We start from the raw sequence: 26,427 nt of genomic DNA on the forward strand, positions 1-26,427 counted from the left end.
TAAACACACCTCAGCAATAAAGATAGACATTATCTCAGAGTAAGTGGCTGAAAGATTATCCAATCACACAGACCAGAAAAGTAAGCTGGATTAGTTATTACAGTATCAAATAAAATAGACTTTAACCAAAATTAATCAAAATTGATGGAGAAGGCACTTGATACTCATTAAAGGAAACATCCACCAAGATAAAGTCTCAATTCTGAACATCTCTGCCCTCAAATGCAAGGGAATCACATTTGTAAAAGAAACACTACTAAAACTTAAACCACACATCAAAACCCACACATTAATAGGGGACTACTTCAACACCCTACTCTCAGCAATGGACAGATCATTGAGACAGAAACTAAACAGAGAAATAAGGAAACTAGATAACATAAGTCAATTGGACCTAACAGATATCTACAGAATATAAAATTGAAACAAAAAATGTACCTTCTACTCAGCTCCTCATGGAACCTTCTGTAAAACTGACCAGATACGTGGACAGAAAACACACCTCAATAAATACAAGAAAATTGAAGTAACACCTTGTATTCTATCAGACCACCATGAATTAAAGCTAGATTTCAATAACAACAAATATAACAGAATGCCTACAAACTCATGGAAACTGGGCAATTCTCTATTCAATGACCACTGAGTCAGGGAAGAAATAAAAAAAAAAGAAATTAGGTATTTTTAGAATTTAATGAAAATAAAGGTACAACATCTCCAAACTTATGGGACACAATGAAAGCAGTGCCAAGGGGAAAGTTCATAGCACTAATTGTTTTCATAAAGAAATTAGAGTTCTCATACTAGCAACTTAAAAAGCACAACTAAAACTCTTAGAACACAAAGAAGCACCCTCCCCCCGCAAAATAAAAAAGAATAGAATAGACAAAGGAAAAAATTGAACTAGAGGCTGAAATCAATAACTTAGAAATAAAAAGAAAAATACAAAGAATCAATCAAACCAAGAGCTTGTTCTTTGAGAAAATCAACAAGGTAGACAAACCTTTAGTTAGCCAACCTAACTAAAAGGCAAAGAGACAATATCAAAATTAGTAAAATCAGAAACAAAGAGAGGTACATAACAACAGACACTGAGGAAATCCAAAGAATCATTAGTTATTAGCTTAAACCCTGTATTTCCCAAAATTGGAAAATTTAAAGTCAATGGATGATTTTCTTGACAAAATTAATTTACCAAAGTGAAATCAAGATGAGGTTAACAATTTAAACAGCTCTATAAACCCAAAGGAAATAGAAGAGCCATCAAAATTCTCTCAACAACAACAACAACAACAACAACAACAACAAAAGCCCAGGAACAGATGGTTTCAGCATAGAATTCTACGAGAATTTCAAAGAAAAGCTAATACCAATATTTCTCCAATTATTCCACAAAATAGAAACTGAAGGATCATTACCAAACTCATTCTATGAGGTCACAGTCTCCCGGTATTTAAATCACACAAAGACTCAACAAAGAGAAAATTTCAGACCAATTTCCCACATGAACACTGATGCACAAGGAGAGCAACAGAACAAGGAAATTTGAACACAGGGAACTTCCCAGAGACTGATACTCCAGCCAAGGACCTTTCATGGAGATAACCTACAACCCGTGCACAGAAGTAGCCCAGGGCAGTTCAGAGTCCAAGTGGGTTACATAGTAATGGGAAGAGGGACTGCCTCTGACACAATCTGATTGGCCTGATCTTTGATCACCTCCCCCTGTGGGGAGAGCAGCGTTACCAGGCCACAGTAGACGACAATGCAGCCACTTTTGATGTGAACTGATAGACTAAGATCAGAAAGGAGAGGAGGACCTCCCCTATCAGTGGACTTGGGGAGAGGCATGCATTCAGAAATGGGAGGGAGGGTGGGATCGGGAGGAGAGGAGGGAGGGGCTTATGAGGGGATACAAAATGAATAAAGTGTAATTAATAAAAAAAATAAAAAGAATCTTCACCAACCCTTTATCTGACAGAGGACTCATATCCAGTATTTATAAAGAACTAAAGAAGCTGAAAAGCAGCAAACCAAGTAATCCACTTAAAAAATGGGGAACAGAGCTAAACAGAGAAGTCTCTGTAGAGGAATACCGAATGGCAGAGAAGCACTTAAAGAAATGCTCAACCTCATTAGCCATTAGGGAAATGCAAATCAAAACAACCCTGAGATTTCACCTTACACCCATGAGAATGGCCAAGATCAAAAACTCAAGTGACAACACATGCTGGAGAGGTTGTGGAGAAAGGGGAACCCTTCTCCACTGCTGGTGGGAATGTAAACTTGTACAACCACTCTGGAAATCAATCTGACGCTTTCTCAGACAACTAGGAATAGCGCTTCCTCAAGATCCAGCCATACCACTACTGGGCATATATCCAAAAGAGGCTCAAGTACACAAAAAGGACATTTGCTCAACCATGTTTGTAGCAGCTTTATTTGTAATAGCCAGAAGCTGGAAACAACCCAGATGCCCCTCAACTGAAGAATGGATGCAGAAATTGTGGTACATCTACACAATGGAATATTACTCAGCAATGAAAAATAAGGAAATCATGAAATTTGCAGGTAAATGGTGGGATCTGGAAAGGAACATTAACCGACCCACAAAAACTTCTACGAAGTACTTATCCTGCTTAAGGGATGTACAGGGATAAAGATAGAAATGAGATTGAGGAAATGTACAACCAATGCCGTGACCAACCTGAGATCCACTCCATGGTAGAGAGCCAACTCCTGACACTATCGATGAGGACTGTATTTGTAGACAGAAGACTGGTATGGCTGTCTTCGGAGAGGCTCTGCTCAACAACAGAACAGAACAGAAATTGATACTCACAATGAAATATTGTGCAGAGTAGAGAACCTTGTGGAAGAATGGGTGGGGGGTGGCCCAGAGGAGACATGAGCACCACAAGAAGAAGAAGACCAACAGTCTCAACTATCCTGATGCCTGCAGACACTGAAGCACTAATCAATGAATTTTCGACTAGACCCTATTGCATGAAGTGTGTGGGGAGTAACAGGAAAGCAGAGGGCAGGCTGCTCCACCAGTAAATATTTAATAGCAGGGTGAAAGAAAAGTAGTTGTAGTGGCCCACACTTGTAGCACCAACAGCTGTAAAGCTGAAGCAGGAGAATCACAAGAGTCTGAGGCAAGCCTTAGCTACATATTAAATTCCAGATAAGACTAGGCTTCATAGTAGGACCCTATCTCCAAAAGAAAAGCAGGACTGAAGAGATGGCTCAGCAGTTAAAGGCACTTGTTGCTTTTGAAGAGGACCCAGATTCATTTCCTAGGACCAACAAAATGGCTGACATTCATCTGTAACTCCAGGTTTAGATCCAACACCGTCTCCTGATCTCTGTGTGCACCAGACACAGACATGGTGCATACACATAGACACATGCATGCACAACTGCACACATACACAAACTCTCTCTCTCTCTTGCTCGCTCTCTCTCTCATTAGATGAAAGATCTTTTTTAAAAAAGGAAAGAAAAGAAGAAAGAAATAACAAAAAAAGAGGAGGGGAAAGAAGATGAGGGAAAGAAGTAAGAAAAATTCATAATGAAAAGACAAAGGATATGGTACAGAGATGACCTAGAAGTTTGCTGTTGATAAACAGCAGAAGCACAGCAGAAAATAGTAAGAGGCAGCCTCAGGACAACAGCAAAGCCGCTGGCCTGTGTTGAGGGATGTCACTCTGCCACCTATGAGGGAACTGTGAAATAGTGAGAGACATAAAGAATGTTCATAAAATAGAAAAAGAAATGAACTTAGTATTAAATCTACATAAAATTGAATATATAACAAAGAAGAGCATGGTGGAAGCAATTTTTATACTCATGCTAATGTAAATAGTACATTTTATATATATTTTGACACAGACAAGACATGCAGGCAAAAAGAACTTTAAATTGTTCCCAGAGAGCAGGAAAGGGAGTAAGAGATAACTCAACATAATTTCTCATTTCTTACAGTTTTCTATGTAAGTTACTTTAGTAAACATGAAAACAAAACCAGCGTTGACATTGTTCTATCGCTCGGTGAACCACAATTATGTCAAATTGTATACCCCCATAACAAAAGTATCAATAGCCCTGATGAAGGACACAGCAGAAGGGTTGGCAGAGGCAGAGAGTCCATCTATGTGTCTTAGCTTCATGAAAGTGGTGTCTCAAGTCCACAGCTCACAAATGGACTGGATGGGATCTTGAATATACCCCAGGCCACAAGATTCACAAATCGTATTGGCAGACTGGAGGGCACATCTTCTTTCCTTGTTAGCCTTCTGTACTTTGGGGGAGCAGTGCTCCTCCCAGAGAAGAAGTCTGAGCCTCATTTCCTGTAGGTGAAAGTTGAACCTAAAACATCAAGGACTGGAATGACTACTCACCTTCCCATAAGGAAATGAGGTAGTGATATTATGAAACACCCTAGGCCCATAGTTACACATCCAACACCAATCATGATAGGTCTGTGAAGTTTTGTTCCGAAATAACTTACGAATATAATCAACAAAAGGTTTCCTGGGGAAGAGGGGAGATGAAAACAGTTGTTTCAATAAAGTATTAGCAGCTCTTAGTCAATAAACTCTTCAGCATTTGTACTCAGGAGTTCATTGTTTAACAACTACCTTAATACAGGTAGTTGGGTGCATAGGAGATTTGTACATCGTTCTAATATGTAAAGCAACTGTGACCCTGAAGGAACGTTCTCTTCCACTCTAGAGAATATTAAAAATTCTATTCAGGATTATCTTGCTTTGGGGATTGGATACAAAAGCAGGTGTCAGCCAGACCTCTTCTCTCACGACTACTATATGCAGAATCAAATGGGTTCATTTTTTTTTAAAACTTACTATTTAAAAAATGTTTATTGCTCAACATGGCCCAGTTGGGTATCTGCTTCTATTGTCACTTTTCTCCTATACTAGATAATGCTGTTAACCAGAGATATGGTAAAAGTCCTAACTTACCAACTGGGTCATAGGTCTAGACTGTAGGAGTCAAACCAAAATGTCACCTTTGTATTTTAGTAGAAACTCATTGGGAAGCCCTGCTCTGACAGAGAAGTCTTTGACAAACATGTTTGAGTAAGACGCTGAAAGAATAAGATGGGCCTGTCAGCACAGAACTTGTCATCCCCAACTACTGAGAGGCCAAGAGAGGGAGACTGCAAGGTCCAAGTTAGCCTGGGATACAGAGTGAGTTAGCCTAGGTTCCTCAAAAATGAATAAATAAATAAATTAATTAATTAATTAATAAGTAGGCTAGAGATAGAGTAGGAGAATACTTGACTAATGTGTATGAGGACCCAGGTTCAACAGCCAGCACTATTCACACAGAAAAGGAGTTGAAAAAACCAAATAAATAAGTGAGTGCTCTACGAACCATATATTTTTAGTTCAATGTAAATATTTGCCCTGTTGATGATACAAATAAAAGAAAGATCATAAAAATCAATCATTGTTTCTTGATGACTTAAATAATCCTAACTTTTTGAAGGGTATCTGAAGACTTTGTTTTTCTTCCTTTCTTGTGTATCTAAGCAGAATAATGTGGTGTTCTTTTTAATGGCTTATATCTCATCTCTATATTATTATTATCCTTGTTGCAGATTGTCTCTGCTTCCAAAGACCTTGTAATCTAGGCATAATGCAGGATACTCAGTGTTTGATCTCTCTGTAGATTTTTCTAGTTTATGGCTGAGCCAACGGCACCCCATCCCCACCCCGAATGCACAAGATCATGTCTGAAATGTTATTTGAAAGGAAAAACATTTTCTTCTCACATTAGTGTGAGTTAATGTTTTACATTCACTTGTGTTGCTCAAATAATCAGTTGGAGGGCCTGGTGAGAGAGGTAAGGGGTCCAAGTTAGTAGGAGGTTGCTTGCAAAACTATTGGTGAAATGCTCACTGCTTTCACTGCTTTCACTGGCCAGTGTGAATTCCTTCCTCTCACAACAATATCTACTTAAGACATCCCCTTAAGTCACCTTCCACAGCCAGTGGTAATAGAAAGACATAATATTTTTTCCTTTAAAAGGAATTTCTAACCTTTAGTTTAAAAGCCATAGAATTCAGAGAAATTAGAGATTTTTGTGAACTTGAGTGATAATTGTTTTCAGTAATCATTAACTGTGCATTAGCATTTCTGTCCAAGGTAAAGTAAGGAGCAGTAGTTACTTGAGCAGCTATCATTTGGTCACAAATAGAAGTATAAATGATGGCTTATAACATCATGGTTGTTTTAATACTGCAACATGTCATGGAGTCAATAATTACTTGAAAATCAGACCTAGTTAATATATACCTTGTTAAAAAGCACAAATATTTCTTCCTGACAGGCCGTTTGGATGTTCTGAAAATTTTATTTCAGTGGCTTCCTCTTTATCTATACAGTTTAATTTTTTTTGCAAGTAAAATATTATCCTGAAATCAGATGTCATTAGGTTTTCAATAAGAGTCCTAAGCACAGAAAGATCAATGTTCTCTTCCAAACCCACATGGGATCTGGTCACTGAGAGATAAAAGACATACTCGAAACGAAGCCACAGTCTCTACCCATTTCTCATCTTTGCATATTTCTCCAGGCTTATGTTCTAACATCTTCCAAATTCCCATAAAACTGAGATGACTCCATCCTCACGCAATATCTTGGTGCTTCACCCTCTGAATAAATTCCTTCACATTAACCTGTCAATTTCTCTACCTGGAAAAGCTTTTCTCCTTCAGGACCACACTTGCTGCATCTCGCACATAGAGCAGGAGCAGAATCTGTGTGAAGTTTGTGTAAGGCATTTATCCTGCCTACACTGAAGGTCTAGGACACAGGTGCAATAGTAAGTTCCAGGACAGAGCATCCTCAGTATGGGTGAGCTTCTTCTCAATCCCAATTTTCTTTACTGTTTTGATTAAATACATTAAAGACAATTTCACAATGAAAAAGGTAAAGACTATGACTAAACTAGTGAAGACAGGCACCAAGACTTCCAGGTCTTTTGTTTATAAAGGAAATCTTTCCCTCCTTCACCCTTTGTGTTCTTATATCCCAGTTCATCATCCAAAAGCAAGGGTTGAAGCTCATCCAGTCTTTTTAGAAATTGTGTCTGACCCAATTTAGACACAGGAAAGCTTCCTCATTAGTGACTAGGAGTGGAGAGCTGTCAATGTCGCAGACACAGAAGGGGAATAGAAACATTTGGAACACAATTTCCTCCAGGCTCCCACATCAACATTCTAAAAAGCCAAGGAAAAGAGCTTAGCTTAACTTTGAGTGATCAAATAATAGAATTAGATAGTAACACTCTAAATCTTTTGCCCCTTCTCAGAGAAAAGGGACTGTGTCAGGGTGTATGGCAACACGTAGGGGTTATCATGAGAATATACAGATAAGTGGTTTCTTCACATCAAACACCAGGAAGTATGTAACTCACAAGATCAAACAGTCTACTCCAGGAAATGAGAAAATATCAATTTATAAATGTAAGTATGTGTAAAAGTAGCTCACCAATCTCAAAGCTCCCACTGATAAATCCAACTAAAGATGCAGGAATATCAAATTCTCTCTCGATTTGTGTGAGCATGGAACCCATACAAGCTCCCGATAGTGCTTTGGATAGATATGCCCATGTTAATGCCACCAGAAACATCTAATAAGAAAAAAATGTTAAGAAGAAAAATGAGAACTTTGTTTTCTGATTCTGTGTATGTTTTCTACTGACCAAATAGCCTCTACCATGAGGAGTTGAATTGTATCCAAGATAAACAGCCCTTGAATATGCAAGAAACTTTAAAGTGGGATCTCTCTGCTGTCTATCACTATCCTCACTCTGGACATGTAGTTGGGAATAGTTGGTTAGCAGTGATAAATTCTGTAGATCTGGCTTTGCGCTCTTATTGGTACACCTTAATCATACATAAAAACATGGAATTGTTCCATGTAAGACACAGCTATTAATGATTCATTCGGCATTATACTCTTACATGCAGAACAAAAGTTGTCTTCTTTAAGAAAGGGAAAGGACAGAACACAGAACTACACCAAGCCATTGTTCTTGCAGCAGGCCTCCTGTGCACTCTTTCTAGAAACGACAGGTCTCTGGATGTCCGTGGCCAGTGCAACATTTATTCCTGTCTTTCTGCATTCTTGGGCACAACACTAGAGGCAATGCCCACAGCAAAGTGACCTCTGAATGTTTTTTTTTCTTTGTGGTGCAATATTTTTTGTGATACTTTATCTCAGCAGTCCAAGTGGTGTTTATGGCATAAAAACTCAGGGAAGAACATTTTTAGGGTCCCTCAGGTGCAGGATAAAATATAGTTCTCTACTGATAAGACTCTTCACTACTGACCTGTGACTATAAATATCTCACTTTGAGTGATGTAGTGAATAAGATTTCTGTTTCTGTCAATGTATCTTCCAGCAGTTGGTTGATGGCAAATGTCATCATCTCAGCTTCTAGAACTTCTGTACTATCTCATACAGAAAAATATGCAAGTTATACTGTGAGATTACTATTTCCTGCTTGTAAACTTATTGTCACAAGTACCAATTAACTTGGATAAACCAGAACAAAAACATATACAAAAAGAAAAGAAGAGAAAACAAAAGAAAGAAAGAAAGAAAGAAAGAAAGGAAGGAAGGAAGGAAGGAAGGAAGGAAGGGAAGGAGGAAGAGAGGAAGGAAGGAAGAAAAAAGAAAGAAAGAAAAAGGAGGGAATGGTAAACACCAAGTTCAATATAGTTCAAAAGTGTAGACAATTGTTTACTAATTCTAAATGCCATTTGCAGTGATGTTCTCTCTTTTCAATGTGACTCTTTCAGAGGGTGATGACCATGCTGCTTCAGGTCTACTGCTACAAAACAACTGTATTTATAAAGCTAATCCTACTGAAGTTTCACCTCAACATTGGAGAGGTTCCAGCAAGTTGCTTTGCAGAAGACTTTTTCAAGCTTCCTTTTGGTATTTTCTGTATCTCTTTTTTCCCGCTTAATCTACCTTTTTGTGTATGTGTGTGCATGGTCATGTGGGATGAATTAATGTACATGGGGAGACAGGAAGACAACCTTAGGTGTGAGTCCTCAAGTTTTGTATAGTTTTTTTTTTTTTTTTAAACATGGTCGGTCTCTCGCCTATCTGGAATTCCCCCAGGAGGTAAGGCTGGCTCATCAATGAGTCCCAAGTATCTGCCTGACTCTATGTCCCCATGTTGCTATGCCTAGTTTTTATGTAGGCATTGGGGACTGAACTCAGGACCCTGCTTCCAAAGCAACTACTGTTTTGAGCAATGTATCTCCCCATGCCCCTTGATAAAAGTTCTTGTCTTTTCTGTAATAATTAACTGCTTGGTGATTTCATACATACATGGTATGTTTGGATTATCACTTTCTTCCTCTTTCTTGCTCAACAATATGTTTGTTTTTAGCAGTCCTTTTCCAAGGTTCATGAGTTTTTGTTTGGTTTTGTTGACCCTTGTAGCTTAACCATAGTCATCTGTGTAGCCAGGTTAGAACTAACCATTGGTTCCTGGTCACGAGTGCATGTATGACTGAAGGCCGTGAAGGCCATGAAGGCCATAATTGATCCTGCCCTGGAAAATTTTCCTAATGATTATGTGTCTAAACACAGGAAAGAGGAGCTTCAGTCTGGTAATTTAGACCCTTTGACAACCCCAACTTTCTATATAGTTCTAAATTCAGAGGAGAAGTATCTAATTATTTTTAAATGGTTACCTCATACTTTTGTCATATAAACTAGTGGATTGAACATTTCCCCATAAGATGCACACCAATACATACAGTTATTAACTTCAAAATAACTGTGATGGTTTGAACAGGAATAACCCTTATAGGATTGTAGACATGAATGTTTGGCCACCAGAAACGGACATGGGCAGAAGGGATAGTCTTGTTGAAGTAGGTGTGGCCTTGCTGGATGAAGTATGTCACTGGGGACAGATTTGAGGTTTCAGAAATTCCAGCCAGGCCAACTGTCATTCTTTTCCTGCTGCCTGTCAATCTTAATGCAGAATTCTCAACTCCTTTTCTATCAGCACATCTGCCTGCATGCGACTATTATTCAGGTCATGACAGACTAAAACTCTGAACCTGTAAGCCAGTCCCAATTAAATGTTTTTGTAAGAGTTTCAGTGATCATGGTGTCTCTTCACAGCAACAGAAACTCTAACAAAAACAGTTAACAAAGGTGAACATTGAGAAGTGGTATTTATAATGACAACTGATGAGTTTTCTCTATAAATGTTATCTAGTAATCACAATACTCATCATTACCCAAAGACCTGAAGTTGGAGGGGTGGCTCAGTGGTTAAGAGCACTGGTTGCTCTTGTTGAGGACCTGTGCTAAGTTCCCTGTACCCACATGGTGGTTCAAAAAACCACCTCTAACACTAGTTTCTGGTGATCCAACACCTTCTTCTGTCCTCAAAATATACAAGATACACAAATGCTTCACCAACATACATGAGGACAAACATCCATATATACAAGATAAAACATAAATTAAGGAAATTAAAACATAGTAAAGGTGTAGAAGGAGATACAGATCAGTGAAAAAGAAGCTGCCTAGTGTGTCTGAGTGCTTAGGGTAAACCCTTCATTCCAGTCAGGTGGGATAACCCAGAAAGGTGAGCACACACACATACACAGAGAGACACAGAGAGAAAGACACACACAGAGAGGTTTCACAGCATTTTTTAAATCCCAGAATGTAATATAACCATTGCCATTTTCAAATAAAAAATGTTGAAGTGTGAAGAGGCTGTGTAACTTTTACAAAATGGCACATCTAGTAAGCATCTGGATGAGGTCAGGAGCCAGGGGCCTGGGCTCCTCAGAATCATGTGAAAACTGAAAGGAAATTTGAGGGGTTTGTGGTTCCAATAATTTATACATCATTGCAGGAAAAAAAAAAAAAACACCTTTCAAGGCTAAATCTGCAGCCTTGTTTATATTAATATATGAATTCCACTACATGTAAATAAAGATAAAATGACCACTTAATAGGATGTGTTAGGATGCAGTACCTTAGAGTAAAATGTCTGAAGGACTCTGCAGAAATTAGACCAGAGCTAAATTTTGTGGGTCAATAGAAGTTCACATTTTGTAATGTAAAGATGTCTTTGGAGCTATGAGAACAATAGTTGTCTCTAAAATACTAAAAACCACTCAAATAGGTAATAGAACAGACTGTTTCCTTAAAGAAATGATTATTATGTTGTCAAAACTGGAAGAAATATTTTTCTACCCAGGTCATAAAGTCATCTTTTCATATTAATAAACAGAGTACTTCTGATGGGGAGCTGATTTATAGCTATAACTCCTTACCTTCTGTAAGGACCTTGAAGGCCGAATACTGGATTGACCTCTGACTTCAGAGTAAATTCCACCACAACAAATACAGACCTAAAACATCTTAAATACCTTTTCTCTTTAAGAATCTTTAGAGTAATGTTTCTCAACCTCCCTAATGCTGCATTCCCTTAATACAGTTTCTCATGTTGCGTTGACCCCAGCCATAAAATTATTTTTGTTGCTACTTTGTAACTTTAATTTTGCAACTGTTATGAATCTTAATTTAAATTTCTGATATGTAGGATATCTGATATGCACTTTCCGTGAAAGGGTCATTTGACCAATAAAGGGGTCTTGAGAACCACTGCTCTGAATCATTCTAAGTTTCCTGAATGAATAATCCTGGTTAGACATCCCTAATTATAAAACCAACTTTTTTAAAACAAGAAAATAACAACACATTGAGTACAACGGCATTTGTATTGGAGAACTTTGTGAGCTGAGCAATGTTACTGTTACAGGCACTTTCAGTGCTTCTTAAAAACAAAATCAAAGACAAAAAGCAACAACAAAGCTCTGATATGTATATACATGCTCTGATATGTGTATACATGTATATACATGCATACACAGAAACAATCCGTACCTTGATCTTGGAAAAGCATCTGACCCCATGGGTTGCAACACTTTTCTCAGTTTCTCCCATGTTGTTCTTCTGATTGTTGCCAGATGTCTATGCTTTAAACTTTACTACTATCTTTATAAGAAAACAGAAGTTGTGGATTAAATTATTTTCTGAACTGTAAGAAGTCATTTAAAATATCTCTTTTAGGGATAGGGTGTCTTAGAGTTTCTATTGCTGTGATAAAATACCAGGACCAAAAGTAAATTAAAAGAAAATGTTTATTTCATCTCAGAGTTCTATCACAGTTCATCACTGAGGGAAGTCAGGTCAGCGACTCAAGGCACGAACCTGTGTGCAAGAGTGAAAGCCATGGAAGAATGTTCCTTACTGCTTTGTTCCTTGGGGCTTGCTTGGCCTCCTTTCTTATACAACCCAGGACTGCCTCCCAGGCATAGCCACACCTACAGTGAGCTGGCCCTCCCAGATCAACATTCAATCAAGAATACACAACACAGGTTAGACTATAGGTCAATCTCCTTGGGACATATTCTTAATTGAGGTTCCCTCTTTCCAAATGACTCTGGCTGATGTGAAGTTGGTATAAAAAGTTTTATCACCAATGAGGCTTCAGGTCCTGAATTTGAATTCCTAGTAATGAAGTAAAAAGCTGGGCTTCTCTATACCTGCTGTAGCTCCAACACTGGGAGAACCCAGACAGCAGAATTGCTGCAGTGTGCCAACCTGGCACTGTGACTCAATGAATCACCAAGTCAACTGAAGAGACCACATCATACAATATAAGTTGGAACATTCTACGGGAAGACATTCAGCATTGACTTCCAGCTTCCATAATATGCACTTGTGTATATATACACCTGCACACATCCGTATGTATGCATCCAAACCCATACATCTAAACCCATAAATACAGGGCACACACACTCACACACACACACGTATGCACGCACACCCGCACACTTGAATAAGAACTATTTAACCAGTACCTGGAATGTTACAAAAATACCTAGGAAGATTTTTTTTTTACGTTGACTGACCTTGTCAATAATAGGATAGAATTGATTTTGTATGATTTCTGTTTAAAAAAGCCAATGCAAATAACTATGCTCATTCTTTGATAATATTAAAGATAGCCTTGGAACTTGCTATTCTATGACCATAAACTAATGACAATGTGGTTAAAATAAAGCTTTTCAATTCTTTATACAAAGCATATGAAACCCAAGTGATGCCCTCTGAACACACTTGAAGGTTGCTACCCTTAAGAATGGGAAGACATCTGTTGTGTTTATACTAAACCTCCTCACTGAGGCATAAGCTCTTTGACCAGGCTTCCTTTTTGAGTTTTTTTTTTTCACTCCAAGACTTCCCTGGAATTTCAAGAAGAGAAATACTTTCTGTGGCACTGTTGATTCACAGAAATCTGGGAAGACACAGAATCATTTTAATCATGAAAAGAACCTAAGTAAAAACAGCCTATGGTATAGAGAAGAATCTACCAATTCCAGGTTCTAAAGTGTAGGGTTTACGGAAAAAACAAACAAACAAACAAACAAAAAACAAAACAGATCTAAGTAAAGACCTATACACTGTTGTAAATGACCTACATATTACGAATGGGCAAACATATTCCTCTCTTTATAGGCAATATGTGACTATAAGTATCTATATGCAATGCAGAAAGGTGAAGATCTCGATTATTAAACTAACTATTGTGTGCCTTGAAAGTAGGATATATTTCACATTTATTCTAGGCAATCCATTGTAACATACCTGTAGGTTTCTCAGGAGTATCCACAGCTAATCTATGAAAATCTTGAAAATCTATGAAAATCTTCTGAGCAATGTCCATTTAAAAGTAATCTGGAATGGCTCTAAGTTTATAAAATATTTAAAATATTTATCATAGTTCCCAGTCACATTTGCTTCTGAGTGATCATGAATGACTCTAGTTCTCTTTACTGCAACAAGTACATATTGAATACCTCCTATGTGCCATCACTGAATGAAGCACCAAGGTCCAACAAAGAAGTTGACCTTGCTGTTCTATAGAAAAGTGAAGTCCTTTAAGACACCACAGTCCACAGAGAATTTTGCTTGGACACAGATGCCTAGGAACCTAAGATTCTCATGGGAAAAATAAAATTCCTTAAAAGACAGAAGGGTTGATAGATAGATAGATAGACAGAAAGATAGATAAAAAGATAGATAGATAGACAGAAAACTACATTGGGGTAGAATTGGGCCACATAGCCTGAGGTACAACATACTTATTTTATAAAAAGGATGGAAAATTCAAAGGATATAGAGAAAAATAATAGGGACTGTCTTGGCAGTTCTGAAAAGACATACAAATAAAACCCCCAGACTTAAGTCTCCCATATAAAACTTTGAGTTCAGTTAATTTCCTGAAAGGACCTTAGAAAAGAATGCTAGAATGAGGCAATTTCCAGTAGAGAAGAAGCTCATGATTTAAATCTATACCAAATATAGATGCAACGTCAAATTTTCAACTCTCTCCACCTGTCTATTTTTCTCATCCATGGTGCAATCTCTCATCAGCCTTTCCTTTCTTCTCTTTCTCCTTGCCCATGCCTTGGCTAGGTATCACAGAATACTCCTACAGAATAAAAAGCCCAACGATTGACTCTAAATTTCACCAATCCCCACCCTGGAATATTCCTCCCCCAAAGAAATTCTATATAAACCCTGTCCTCTGCTCAGTTCTCTGATGTTTCTCTCCTGAGCAGTGGCAGCCACCTTCCTGGAAGGTTTGCTACAGTGTAACTTTGTGGTATTCCTTGGCTTTAAACTGCCAGGATACCTTACCCCTCAGAGCTGCAAAATTTATGTTGGTTCTATGACTCAGGTAGGTTTACCTGGTACCTGCTTTTCCCCTTGAGTTACAACCTGCACTGAGATCCTATCCCTTACCTCCAGCCCATCACCAACACTCACTTCCCAGCTCACCAAATGTGCAGCATTCCATTAACCAGCAGCAGTTGGGTAAGTTTCCTCTCTGGTCGCTGCAAATGTTTCCCTGGTTACAAGGAAGTGACCACTGAACATCTGGATTCCTTTATGGTACTTTTGGAGGTGATGACACCCTCAGCCACCATCTATAAGGCTATGTCAGGCTTTCTTCATCTGAACCCATCTGCCCACCCTTAAAGACCCAACCTTGTCGTTTCCTTTGAAATGACTTAATTCCAAGAGGCCAGCCAATCCTAATCAGAGTCATGTAGCCTCCATGCACAGAAGGATATCCCAATGGAAGCCTTACAGCTAAGGGGTCTGCAATCTACAGCCATACATTCCTAGATGGCCCTGATCTATTCGGATTGGGCCTGCCTGACCCTTGAATAAGCTGGGGCTGGTTCAGTATCTATTTAGATGGCTATGCAGACTCCATGACAGGCTTCAGTTTCTTGCTAGTCAGAGTAAATCTAAGTCTGCATTTTTCAAAAGTGAGATACCAGTTAGAGGAAAATCCACAGAGATTGGACAACCAATAAGGAATGACCAGTACATCTGGCCTGGGGAAGATAAGGTTGCTCAAGGTTGTTCAAGTACCAGCTTGGACCAGTTTGAACTGGTTGAGAAAACCTCCAACTCCAGACTAAAGCCCTAGACAATCCCCAATGTACCTATACATTTTTTTTCTAAGCTTCTAGCAATCAGAATAAGGATGATTTAACTGTCCCTAGAATTTCCCTGTCTGGCTTTAAAAAAGCTCCCCTGGGAGTCACCTCCATGTTGTGAAGGTGGTGACCCCAGCACGCTGGAATTTCTCTGCAGAATAAATAAATGTTCTTTGCTTTTACACACTACTTGAGTCTGGGTCTTTCCTTTAGTTAATTTTGGACCCAAACACCTCAGGTTCATACAGGCTAGTGTGCCTCTTACTGCCTTCTCCCACCTTCCCTTTGTAGCTGCCTATAATCTCCTTGCTCCTTTAGACCCTCTTGCCTTTTGTGACTCCATTCTCCAACATCTTCCATGGGTGAGATGCCCCCCTCCTAGTGCTTGCTTTTTGCCCCCTTGCCATCTGGCCTCTTTACCTTCTGGCCTCTGCGAAAACTCTGCAACCAGGCACTACATGTCTCCTTGGCTTAGCTAGGCTAAGCTCCCAATCGCCCTGGAGTGCAGTGATCAACCACTGTGTCTTCCTCTAGTGCTCCTGGAGTCCTGGGGCCATCCATGCCAACAGGTAGCAGTGTCATTTCCCCTCCTCCTCTCATCTAGGGAAACAAGGTCTTCATAATCTATATGGACATCTTTTAGGAAATCTCCAGCACCACCTGACACTTGCCCTGCAGGGCTCTAAATCAAATTTGGCCTCAATAAAGGGGTGTCTAACTGAACTCTATATCCTAATTATTTGGAATCTTCAAATACTGGGAGCAATCATTGAAATGAAAAGAGACTCCCCATTCTGCATTTCTCCTCTTCAAGCCCTGTTTGTTTTTGTCTGGTATCCTGTTCCACCAGTCCCCACATGGTCTAAATATCCTGTCTTTTAAGCTACCTTTGATGAACCTCTAAGTTTATTGCAAAGAAGGAGCAGGAAGGTAGACCTAGAAGCAGGCAGAGAAAACAAAGGAGTAGGCCAACTGCAGCTTGCACAGCCCCCCTGTCCTGCCCCCTCCACACACACTGTTTACTAGCTGGCTGGTGTATCTTTCAGTTCCCTTCTGCAGTTCCTCTGTCTATAACCAGGGCTCAAAACTTCCTGTATCTAATCCTTGTTTTTTTGTAGCTTATTGGATTCAGTTTTACAGGGATTTAGGTGCCTTTTAGGTATGAGTGGCATTAGACTGTTGTCTTCTGTTGTCCCACTTCAATTCAAAGCTGACTCTGGAGTTGGGGTATGGCTCACCCTTTTCTAGACCCAAGCATGCTTGTTTAAATGTTTTTTCCAAATTCTCTGTCCCATCACCTGACTATGTGACAGAGAAAGGAAAACAAAACAAAACAAAACAAAACAAAACAAAACAAACCTGGACAGACTTTTCCTGTAGACACTATTGCTACACACCTTATATTCTTTTAGTTTGGGTTTAACTCTAGAACTTTGGCTAAGGCATAATCTTACCTCAAGATTTTTAAGCATTTTGGGTTATGATTAAAAACCTATAACTTCTATAACAAAAAGGGTTAACCTATAACTTGTAACACCAGGGTTGATAGTTATACATGTGTAACTATATTAGAGGAAACATGGTTCTTGCTGCCATCTTAGATGCTGTCCCCCTAATAGATGCTGTCCCCCTAATCAGAATGAAGGCAGCCACATGGCTGACATCTTTGCTAGGGTTAGAAAGGGTGGATTTTGCCACATGATTTTACTCCTATCTTGATTAAAAATGAGCACATGACATAAGTTAAGCAGGGAAAAACAATGCCTGTTAGCTATGAAACCCAAACCAAATGATTGCTCTAATAATTTTGATTATGTTAATGAACCTCCTCTTTATTGGCCTCAATCCATAGTCCCTTCTTTCCCTCTTTGGCCTCATTAGTCTTTCCTTTCTTTCTCCTCAGTGATAGGCCATCCAAATTAACCCTTTCAGTCACCTGTTCAGCCCAGTTACAATCCTTATTCCAACAGGTACTCTGCTCCACAGTGGGACTCCCTTTACCTACCCCTACCTGGCCTCAACTAGCTATGGTTCTTCTTTTGTCTAGGTCTCTGGAGTGGAATGATTGGTCATAGTACTTGTCCATTTCTCATTAAACAAACTCTTTAAAATAGAAAGGAGATTGGTGTCCTAAACTGCTAATTCTTCTACCTCTTAAAAAGAATTTCAGAATGTTACCCAATACTGCAACCTCATTTTCCATGATGTTTATATGAGTCTCACTAACAATCTTCTCGCTGAGGAGCACAGACAAGTCTGGAATCAGGTCAGGGTACATGCAGATGAAATCCACCAAACTAATTCTACCCACCCCACTGGGATTGGAGCAGTCCTGGGATTATCATTGTTAGAAAACAACTTAATACTTACCAAGCCTCCTACAAAGTGGTAAATGATGAAAAAATCCAAGAAGTCATCCAGGACAAACACAGACCCATCTTAATTTCTAGACCACCTTACAAAGGCTCTCCTGCCATGTATAAATCTGGATCCAGAATCTCCAGATGGAAAACAACTTCTTATGACCTACATCTTCCCCCAGCATCTTCCTGATATTAGGACCAAACTTAATTAGGACCAACTATCGAAAGTCCCCTGACTCCACAGACAGAAGTCTTAACTGTGGCCTTCAAAGTATACATGCCATGGGAGAGATGCAAAAGCATACACACCAATTTTTTTTTAATGCTATCTAAGTCCTTTCAGCAGGCCATAGCAACTGCCCAGTCTCCCAAGGCCCAAGAACCTCCTAATCTTCTTTTCAGATAGAGTCAGGAGGGCCACTGGGAACTGAGCTTGTCCAAATCCTTACAAACCATTGCAACCATGTTCATAGTGCCATCAAGAGGGACTTTGGGCCACTTGTGGTCCTCATCTACTTCAAAGCATAAGGACATCAAGCCCAGATCATCATCCAGGCCTCTTAGGTCAGACTAGGGAAAACTGAGGGGTCCCAGGTCCCCTTGGTCCAACCACTTCCATATACGACAGTGAGCCTCAGGTAGTCATGCCAGTATCAGGCGCCCCATCTCCTTCCTTCTAGAATTCAGGGCCACTTTTTCTGTCCTGAGAGTTTTGGAGATCCATCTCTCCTTCTACTTTCTCTATTGCCAGATTAGGGGGACAGTCTTAGCAGCTTCACCCAAACTAACCACTTAGCTGTATTTTAGACATATTCCCTTTACCCACTCTTTCCTAGTGGTACCAACCTGTCCTGCCCCCTTGCTGAGAAGGGCCCTCCTACTTAAAACAGAAGCCTCTATTTCTTTTGCTCCCTACATCCTCTTGACCCCAGACTGGCTAGCAGTCCTCCCCCTTTTCTCCTTGAAACCACACAATCTGACACACTTTTCCCCTTATCAGCTACCCAGGTGGATTTCTGAATATGGAATGTCCCAAACCCCTTTATAACCAAATATCATTCCCCTCTCATTCAATTATAAAAATCTTTCACCCCGATCCAGTGCAAAGAGCAAGATGTAACTGAGCTGCCTGATTCTGTTTGTTTGGAAAGTTATGACTGTCGGTTTCCTTTGTGCAGATGGTTCTGTGTTTTCTGCTCTATGTATAAGTTTCAATGTGAGTAATGACTCTGGGATGGAAATTGGGCAGCTGAATGTATGAATGGTAGTGGCCACTGCATTCTTTGTCTCCGACTGGTCTTTGAGTGAGTGAGTTTTCTGTGTTCTGTGTTTTTTGGTTTTGATTTTTGCTTTTTCTGCTGCTGCCAGCACTTGCTACTACTTGCTATGGGTGTTGTAATGGCCAGGGCTCAAAATCAATCTGTGGGCTTTCTGATCACTGGATTTAGTTTATGAAAGATAGTCTGCCAAAGGCCAACTCAGTCCTTCTACAGCTCCCTATCCATCTCTCCTTCACCATGCCTTTTTCTTTTATAACCAAAAAGAAGATTACTGTAGAAAGGGGCAACAAACTTGAAGAGGTGACCCACACTGGTCCTGGAAACATCATGGGACAAATCTGGGCCATCCTGGTCACAAATCAGCTACTGAAAATGCTCTGCTTGGCAGCATTGGAGAAAGTTGGTTGAGGCCAGGTCAAATTCTGACCAGCATTTCTGCCTCCCCCATTGGATTGCTAGACTTTCTCACCTCACCTCTCATTACTGTCAATTATCATATCATAAAAAGTTCCTTTGGTATCTCCAATGGGTGGCTCAGACTATCCTTATGCTCCATGGATAAATAGACTCAGTGCTAATCACAGTACTGTAAAAGCAATGAGGACTGCATTTACTAACAGCAAGTGGGGAGGGTTGTGTCTTTTTCTCAGGGAGGAATGCTGATTCTATGTCAACCAGTCAGGTATTGTAAAAGACAAGATCTACAAATGCCAGACAGATCCCCAAAATGTAAGAAAATTCTTGATGCCTTTGGCCAGTGGCTCATTGAAAGTCCAACAAAGAGTTCGACAATGCACTTCTTAATCCTCCTCCTCCATTTCTTAACCTTACTCATCATCCCCTGCCTTGTAAACTTCTGTGTAGATTTCTTCAATAAAAAATCCAAAAGATTTCTAACCAGACTTTTAATTAGTTGCTATTATAGGTTTACCAGTCCCTAGCTATGAGGCCAGAGGCTGGGGACTCTCAATTATACCCTGATGATGTAGGTCAAGTTTGTCCCAGAGACTTTGATGCACCCATTTGGCAGGAACTAGTCTAATTATAATCTCTTTATGTCCTTTTCAGACCCCTGATTGTTTAATTATTATAAACGCCAAAGGGAGAAATGGAAGTCCTATGAAATCCCCTTTTGAGGTGTGTGGTGCTGTGTAAATTTGTGGTATTCCTGGCTCTTGACTTTCTCCTCAAAGACATACCACTTACATATGCTACCCATCACTAAGAGAGAACTTGCTCCTCTCTGCTGTCAAAGCTGTCTTCACTTTCTTTAGTGACTTAAAATAATAACCATTCCATATATAAGAGAAACTGATGTCAGCCCCCAGAGGATTACCGGATATTTCTTTTCATGACTACCAAGTAACCATCTGAGCAGTTTTTATCACCATCTTGATAAAAACTTTGGACAGTGATTGGTTGAGTTCAAGTCAACCAACACTTTGAAGATTTCTTTCAAAATGCTTTTGTGTGTCAGAGAAGTTTTACAGACATGTGTCTTGGATATAAATAAAGCATACAAAACCAGGCCCTTGAATATACATTAAATGTTAATAAATTAACCCACACCTTCCTCTAACGTGACAACCTTTTCAATGGAAAACATCATATCTTTCAGAAACATTTTAAACATGTCCATAGAGGAAAAAAGGCAAAGAACAACCTGTTTGTTTCGCTGATCCAACAAAACCTTATATGACCTGTAAAAACCAATATTGAATGTCACATGCCCCTGTTTAGCACTTTGAACCTAAATAAGAAATTTGTAAAGAGTATGTTACATCAGCATGCTCAGTGCTCATTTGTTAACTCAGCATTGTTTAAACAATGACCTCTGCTCTCAGTATCACGTAGAAGTGATCAATATCAACTATCCATCAATGCTTATGAAACAGCACATTGCAATTTTATTTATTGAAAAAAAAATGTCAATTTTCCCCTCCTTAGTATCCATTTGAGGAACAGGAGTACACCACAACAATCCTCAGGCAAAAGTGACCACATCTCTGAACCATTTTGCACTGTTTGTGTTATTTTAAAGATGGATGATAAAATGTGTGCTCTTTCTAAGAATACAGTGCAGCAATGCTAAGTAGGTAGGCAAGTATACTGTAAAACAGATCTCTAGAACAGTAACTACCTTGCAATACTGGTGCTCTAAACCCATTGAGCAGAAATCCTGTGGGACCCTTTAGTTGGTGGGCCTTAATAATTTCTCAGTCACAGGAGAATACAACTCTGTACACAGTGAATAAACATGCTCACTCACACTCAATATTCACAATTTATGATTATCAGAAAATGCATGCTGTTCATTCCACCTACTCTGCACTACTGAATTAAAGAAACAAAGGCTTTTTCGTTACCTTAGCCACACAAGAAGTACATACATGAAGAAGCCTTAGAGATGATCCTCTCCCTGGTAACAGAGAAATGAAGTCACAGTAGCAACAGTCTTATGAAAAGCACCTTTCCAGATCCGCAGATTGCCTCTAACTATGAGAGACAGCCTATTGGGTACTTTCCAGCCGAAAAAGTTTCAACCAATACCAAGCCAAGGATGGACATAGAGAATCAACAACAACTTGTTTGAGTCCTAGAAAATTATTTTACTTTGATCAGCTTCTTGTAATCAAAATTCACAAAAGACAATACTAAATTCCCCTGTTAAGCTTGACATATATAGGTATACTTTTATTTCCTACAGTCAAAGTATCTAGAATATGCTTCTCTGGGGAAAACTTAACCAGGGACCTTACCCATTCATATGTCTTTACCATGCAAAAGAATACTAGAGCACAGACAAACCCTTCACTAGAGATCTAGTTAGTTTGTGTGTTTGGATGTGTACTAAGTCTACACTGAGAAGCAGAACAAGAAATTCAAAACATAAGTTCTGCTTTTAACAGCACCAGCTGTGAATGGCATCAGTGCCACTTCCTGTATCAAACATATCTGGAGAAGAAGAAAATAATTGCAGGAGAAGCCAGTTTTCCACGTTTGAGAAACTTGCTTTGATCTCAGTTATACCAGGCAGCTTTAAGTTCTCCAATGCAGTCATCTTGAAATCCTGTTTCATCCCATTTATCTCCTCTGTGTACTTTGTCCTCTGACTGTTTGCTTTTGTGTTCACTAGATTATAGCACAGGAGAAATTTGTTAATAAGGTTTTTCTTGATTGATGCTGTTTTGTTTGGTTTTGGCCATGTTCTCCTATTTGCTTTCAGCCAGAACCTTAGCTAAATTGGTTTCAGTAAAATACTGCCCTTCCATTTAGTAGAGATATGGAGAGTCTTACCTCCTCCCTCAGCTATTAAACAACTTCTCTGGTATTAAACTTCTCTGGTATTTAACTCTCTCACCTACTAGTAAGATATGTTGTACACACACACAGCTCTTTATATGTTTCCATGTACAGTTTTTATATTAGAATGGGTAGTAGGCTATGTCGGAGAAAGGAAACCTGGGGACAGAGGGATGGCTCACTGGTTATGAGAATAGCCAGGCTTGCAAAGTAATAGTGCTCAATTCTCAACATGTTGTATTATAACCTCCTATAACTCTAGTTCCAGGGAATCCAACACCCTTTTCTGGCCTCTGAGGTAACTATACACACAAGACAGACAGACATGCAGGTAAGATACCCATATACATAAAATAAATAATAATTTTACAAATAACAATAAGAGGGAAGTGAAGAAATTTTGAGGTAAAGGGATGTAGAGAACATGTTTTATGGCCCTACCTCTCTCACTGAAAGGAATAAAGAGACCTACACAAATTTAAAGTGATCACGTTATCGTGAGTGACCCAAGTAAAATGAAAAAAAAAAAAAAAAACTGAACACAATCTGGAGATTACACATGAAGATTACAAAACAGAAGTTAACTAGAAGTGAGTCAGGAAGCAGTGCATCCGATTGATTTTTGAGTCTGAGGATAGGGGTGAGATGTGTTTGCAAAGATGTTAAGCAAGAGTCTGAGAAGTACACAGGAAGTGCTTAGGTGACTGGACAGGAAGAGGAAGGTGAAAACAGCTGTCCACCTCAAACTACAAAATAACAAATTTGGTTTAACATGGACACACAGTGAATAATATCTATCTATGGGCCTGGTAAGTAAGACTTCAAAATATCAACTGCAAAGTCAAGTGTTAATACAGGAAGAAAAGAAAAATAAAGAAGTTATTTAAAAAATTGAAGGATGTTCATTGAGAGACATGATACAGATGATAAGCTGATGAATTAAGGTTATTGAAGAATTAGATTAATATGATAGAGTTTTACAGAAATATATGCAGAAGGATTTCCTAGTAAAAAATGTATGAAAAGTAAGTAAATTGTTTGTGTGTGAGTGTGTGTGATCATGTGTGTGTGACCACCTGTGTGTGATTCCGTGTGGTGGTTTGTCTGTGTTGCTTGTGTGTGTGGAAGTGCAGGGCTACTGATGTTTCAGATCTTGTTTGTCATTCTGCCTTGGTGTATTGAGGCAGATTCACTCATGCAAAGCCTGTCACTAGTCTAGCTATGTAGTTTGTCAATGCAATCCTCTCTGTCCAGGGATTACATGCTACCCCACCTGTCCTGCTTTTACAGGGTTTTGGAGACTCACTCTTCAGGTCTTCATGCTTGCTTGGCAAATACATTATCTACTGAGTTGTTTCTCTAGCTCAAAAATAGCTATTGTTTAATATAAGAAGCCCAATGGAAATCCAAACATGCTAATTTATTCATTCATTCATTCCTTTTTATTGAAAATGTCATTGAGAAGTCACAGATGTTGAAAACTCAGCATTGCTCATGATTGAACAATTGTTTCACAAGGTATAGGGTCTTTGCAGCAAAACAAAACAGTTTTACAAACAAGTCATCTGGAAATTTTGGATCATGAAGTTATCATTTGCCAAATATTATTTGACAAGTTGTGTACTCACCTGTAATTTACTTTTTTTTTTTAATTTATTTTTTTTTCAATGCAGTTTATTCAGGAAACTTGAACAATCATCTGACCCTGGGGAAAGCCAGCCCACTTTAAATAGCCTCTGGGTAGCCAACCTCAGCATGCCACGTGGGAAATGCAGATAGGTCCACATACATGGAAGTAAGCCAGATCCTCAGCCTTAGCCAAATATGGAGTTGTTTGTGACAGAGAGCACTCACCATCGGGAAGGTGGAAGGCGGAAACGAGCTCCATCTTTAAGGCACAGCATTCCGCAGCTCTCTACAGTTCCCCCTTTTTGTTTTAGACGCATCAGGCAAGTATAGAGGTCTGATCTCTGATATTAGAAATAAATTGGGACTTTGTACTGATGTTCATTTAGGTGTCATCCACCCAAAGAGCATCAGACCCGTCAGATACCTTTTTCTCAGAGGCAGGACCTGGGGCATCAACCCGCATGCAATCAGACATGCTCTTCTCTAGGTCCAAAGAGGCTGACCCTGAGTGCAGTGCTTAGCCTCGCATCCTGAGCGTAACATTTTGGCTTTTTATAGTAGCCAACCATGCTTGGGGAGAATGTCCTGCTTCAATGGTTGTAAAGGCCTGAATGATCATGGCTGCATCACACTGTTGTGAGACTCTAATCTTGCATATACACCACAGGCAAACCAAGGTGACCAACACCAGAAGGCCTGCTAACGCTCCCATGCCTGCCCATTCCTTCAGATGATTCATGGCTGCAGCAATCCATGATGATAATCCTGTGGCTAGTCCTGCGTCCACTCTGGTAGAATTTACCATGACAATGGCCACTCTCAGCTGCTCCATCGTAGTATCGAATTCTCCAGTCCAATTATCTAAAATATAGCTAGACAATTGTTTAGACAGATTTGCAGCACAGGAAAAATTCTCATATTGTATGCTAGTGACTCAAAGTCCAGCATACTTTCATTGACAGCCAAGTTGAGTGATTTGTCATAGGGTATCAATTTGCTCCTGCACGAGGTCAATCCTCTGATTGAACACCATCAAACCTCCTTTTAGTTGAGCATTAATTCCTTTTTGTACATCTAAGGCATGAGCTACATTGGCTAAAAGGTTATTCAGGGTCTGAGCAGTCTGCCCAGTATGACTCATGGCTAATGCCGTGGTGGTAGCTCCAACTGCTGCCAATGAGATGGCAGTAACAATGGCAGCTGTAATTCCAAGATCCCTTTTCTGTCTGAAGAGAGTCAACTTTTTAGACTGTCTTTATACTTTCCTCTTCCCTACCCCCTATGCCTGGCATACAAGGGTTAATCAAAGTTTAATATTTAGCCATGGTAAAGTTAGTATGCTTCTGAAATAACTTTTGAATGCCCAGCAAAGTGATAGTTCACACTAAACAAAACAAAATACTCAGAATTTCTATAAAAGTGTAGAATTTCCAAGGGAGATAATAGAGAAGAGACCATTTCAAACACTCACAGATGTGAGCCTGCTCCAGAGGACATACAAAGGAGATCCTCAGCCACGCCCTCCAGCAGTCTGTCACTGTGAAATTCCAAGCACACTGTGTTATTGTGAATATGCTGAAAAAGCAATGACTATGGCCCTTGGTGGCTGCAGATGGCACAGAGGGAGAGATGCTATCCTAAGTACTGAAGTGATGGCTCATCAGTTAAGAGCACTTGCTGCTCTTGCACAGAACTTGGGTTTGGTCCCCAGCACCACATAATGATCATAATGGTCTGCAATTCCAGTTCCAAAGGATCCAATGCCCCCTTCAGGCCTGCACAGGTACTCATATGTATGGTACACAGACATACATTCAGGCTAAACACCAATATACATAAATAAATTAGGAAAGAAGTGGGAAGCAGTAAGATCTGGAGAGGACAGGAACTCCACAAGAAGAGCAACAGAACCAGAAAATCTGAGCACAGGGGTCTTCTCTATTTAGTTCTGCACTCCATTTTTTAATTGGATTACTTGATTTGCTGTTTTTTTTAACTTCTTGAGGTTTTTATATATCCTGGATATTAGGCTTCTGTCAGATATAAGGTTGGTGAAGATGCTTTCCCAATCTGTAGGCAGTCATTTTGTTCTGACAACAGTGTCCTTTGTGTTACAGATGATTTTCAGTTTCATGAAGTCCCATTTATTGATTGTTGCTCTTAGAACCTGTGCTGTTGGTGTTCTGTTCAGGAAGTTGTCTCCTGTGCCAATGAGTTAAAAAATATCTGAGCACAGGGGTCTTTC

The 26,427-nt window shown here is 39.5% G+C and overlaps 1 protein-coding gene across 15 annotated transcripts in view; it reads right to left on the reverse strand.

The window, feature by feature from the left end:
• LOC110542238 (solute carrier organic anion transporter family member 1A5-like) overlaps nucleotides 1–26,427 on the reverse strand; it is a 200,367-nt gene that overhangs the window by 37,818 nt on the left and 136,122 nt on the right. For 3 of the 15 annotated variants that reach the window (XM_060384387.1, XM_060384389.1, XM_060384385.1), the window contains exon 1: nucleotides 1,419–1,584. The exons of 2 other annotated variants lie outside the window; for them this stretch is intronic. Coding sequence is in view for 10 of the 13 variants with exons in the window: in XM_060384375.1 (XP_060240358.1) it covers nucleotides 4,404–4,536; nucleotides 7,521–7,662; nucleotides 11,970–12,029 (335 nt within the window). In the remaining 3 variants the exon portion in view is untranslated. Of the gene's footprint in view, nucleotides 1–438; nucleotides 474–1,418; nucleotides 1,585–4,403; nucleotides 4,537–7,520; nucleotides 7,663–11,969; nucleotides 12,081–21,616; nucleotides 21,775–26,427 lie in introns of those variants that run through there. 10 more of the 15 variants (XM_060384377.1, XM_060384372.1, XM_060384375.1 and 7 more) reach the window with 9 other exon arrangements.

Source organism: Meriones unguiculatus, chromosome 5 (genome assembly GCF_030254825.1).
Source record: "Meriones unguiculatus strain TT.TT164.6M chromosome 5, Bangor_MerUng_6.1, whole genome shotgun sequence".
NCBI classification, from domain to species: Eukaryota; Metazoa; Chordata; class Mammalia; order Rodentia; family Muridae; genus Meriones; species Meriones unguiculatus.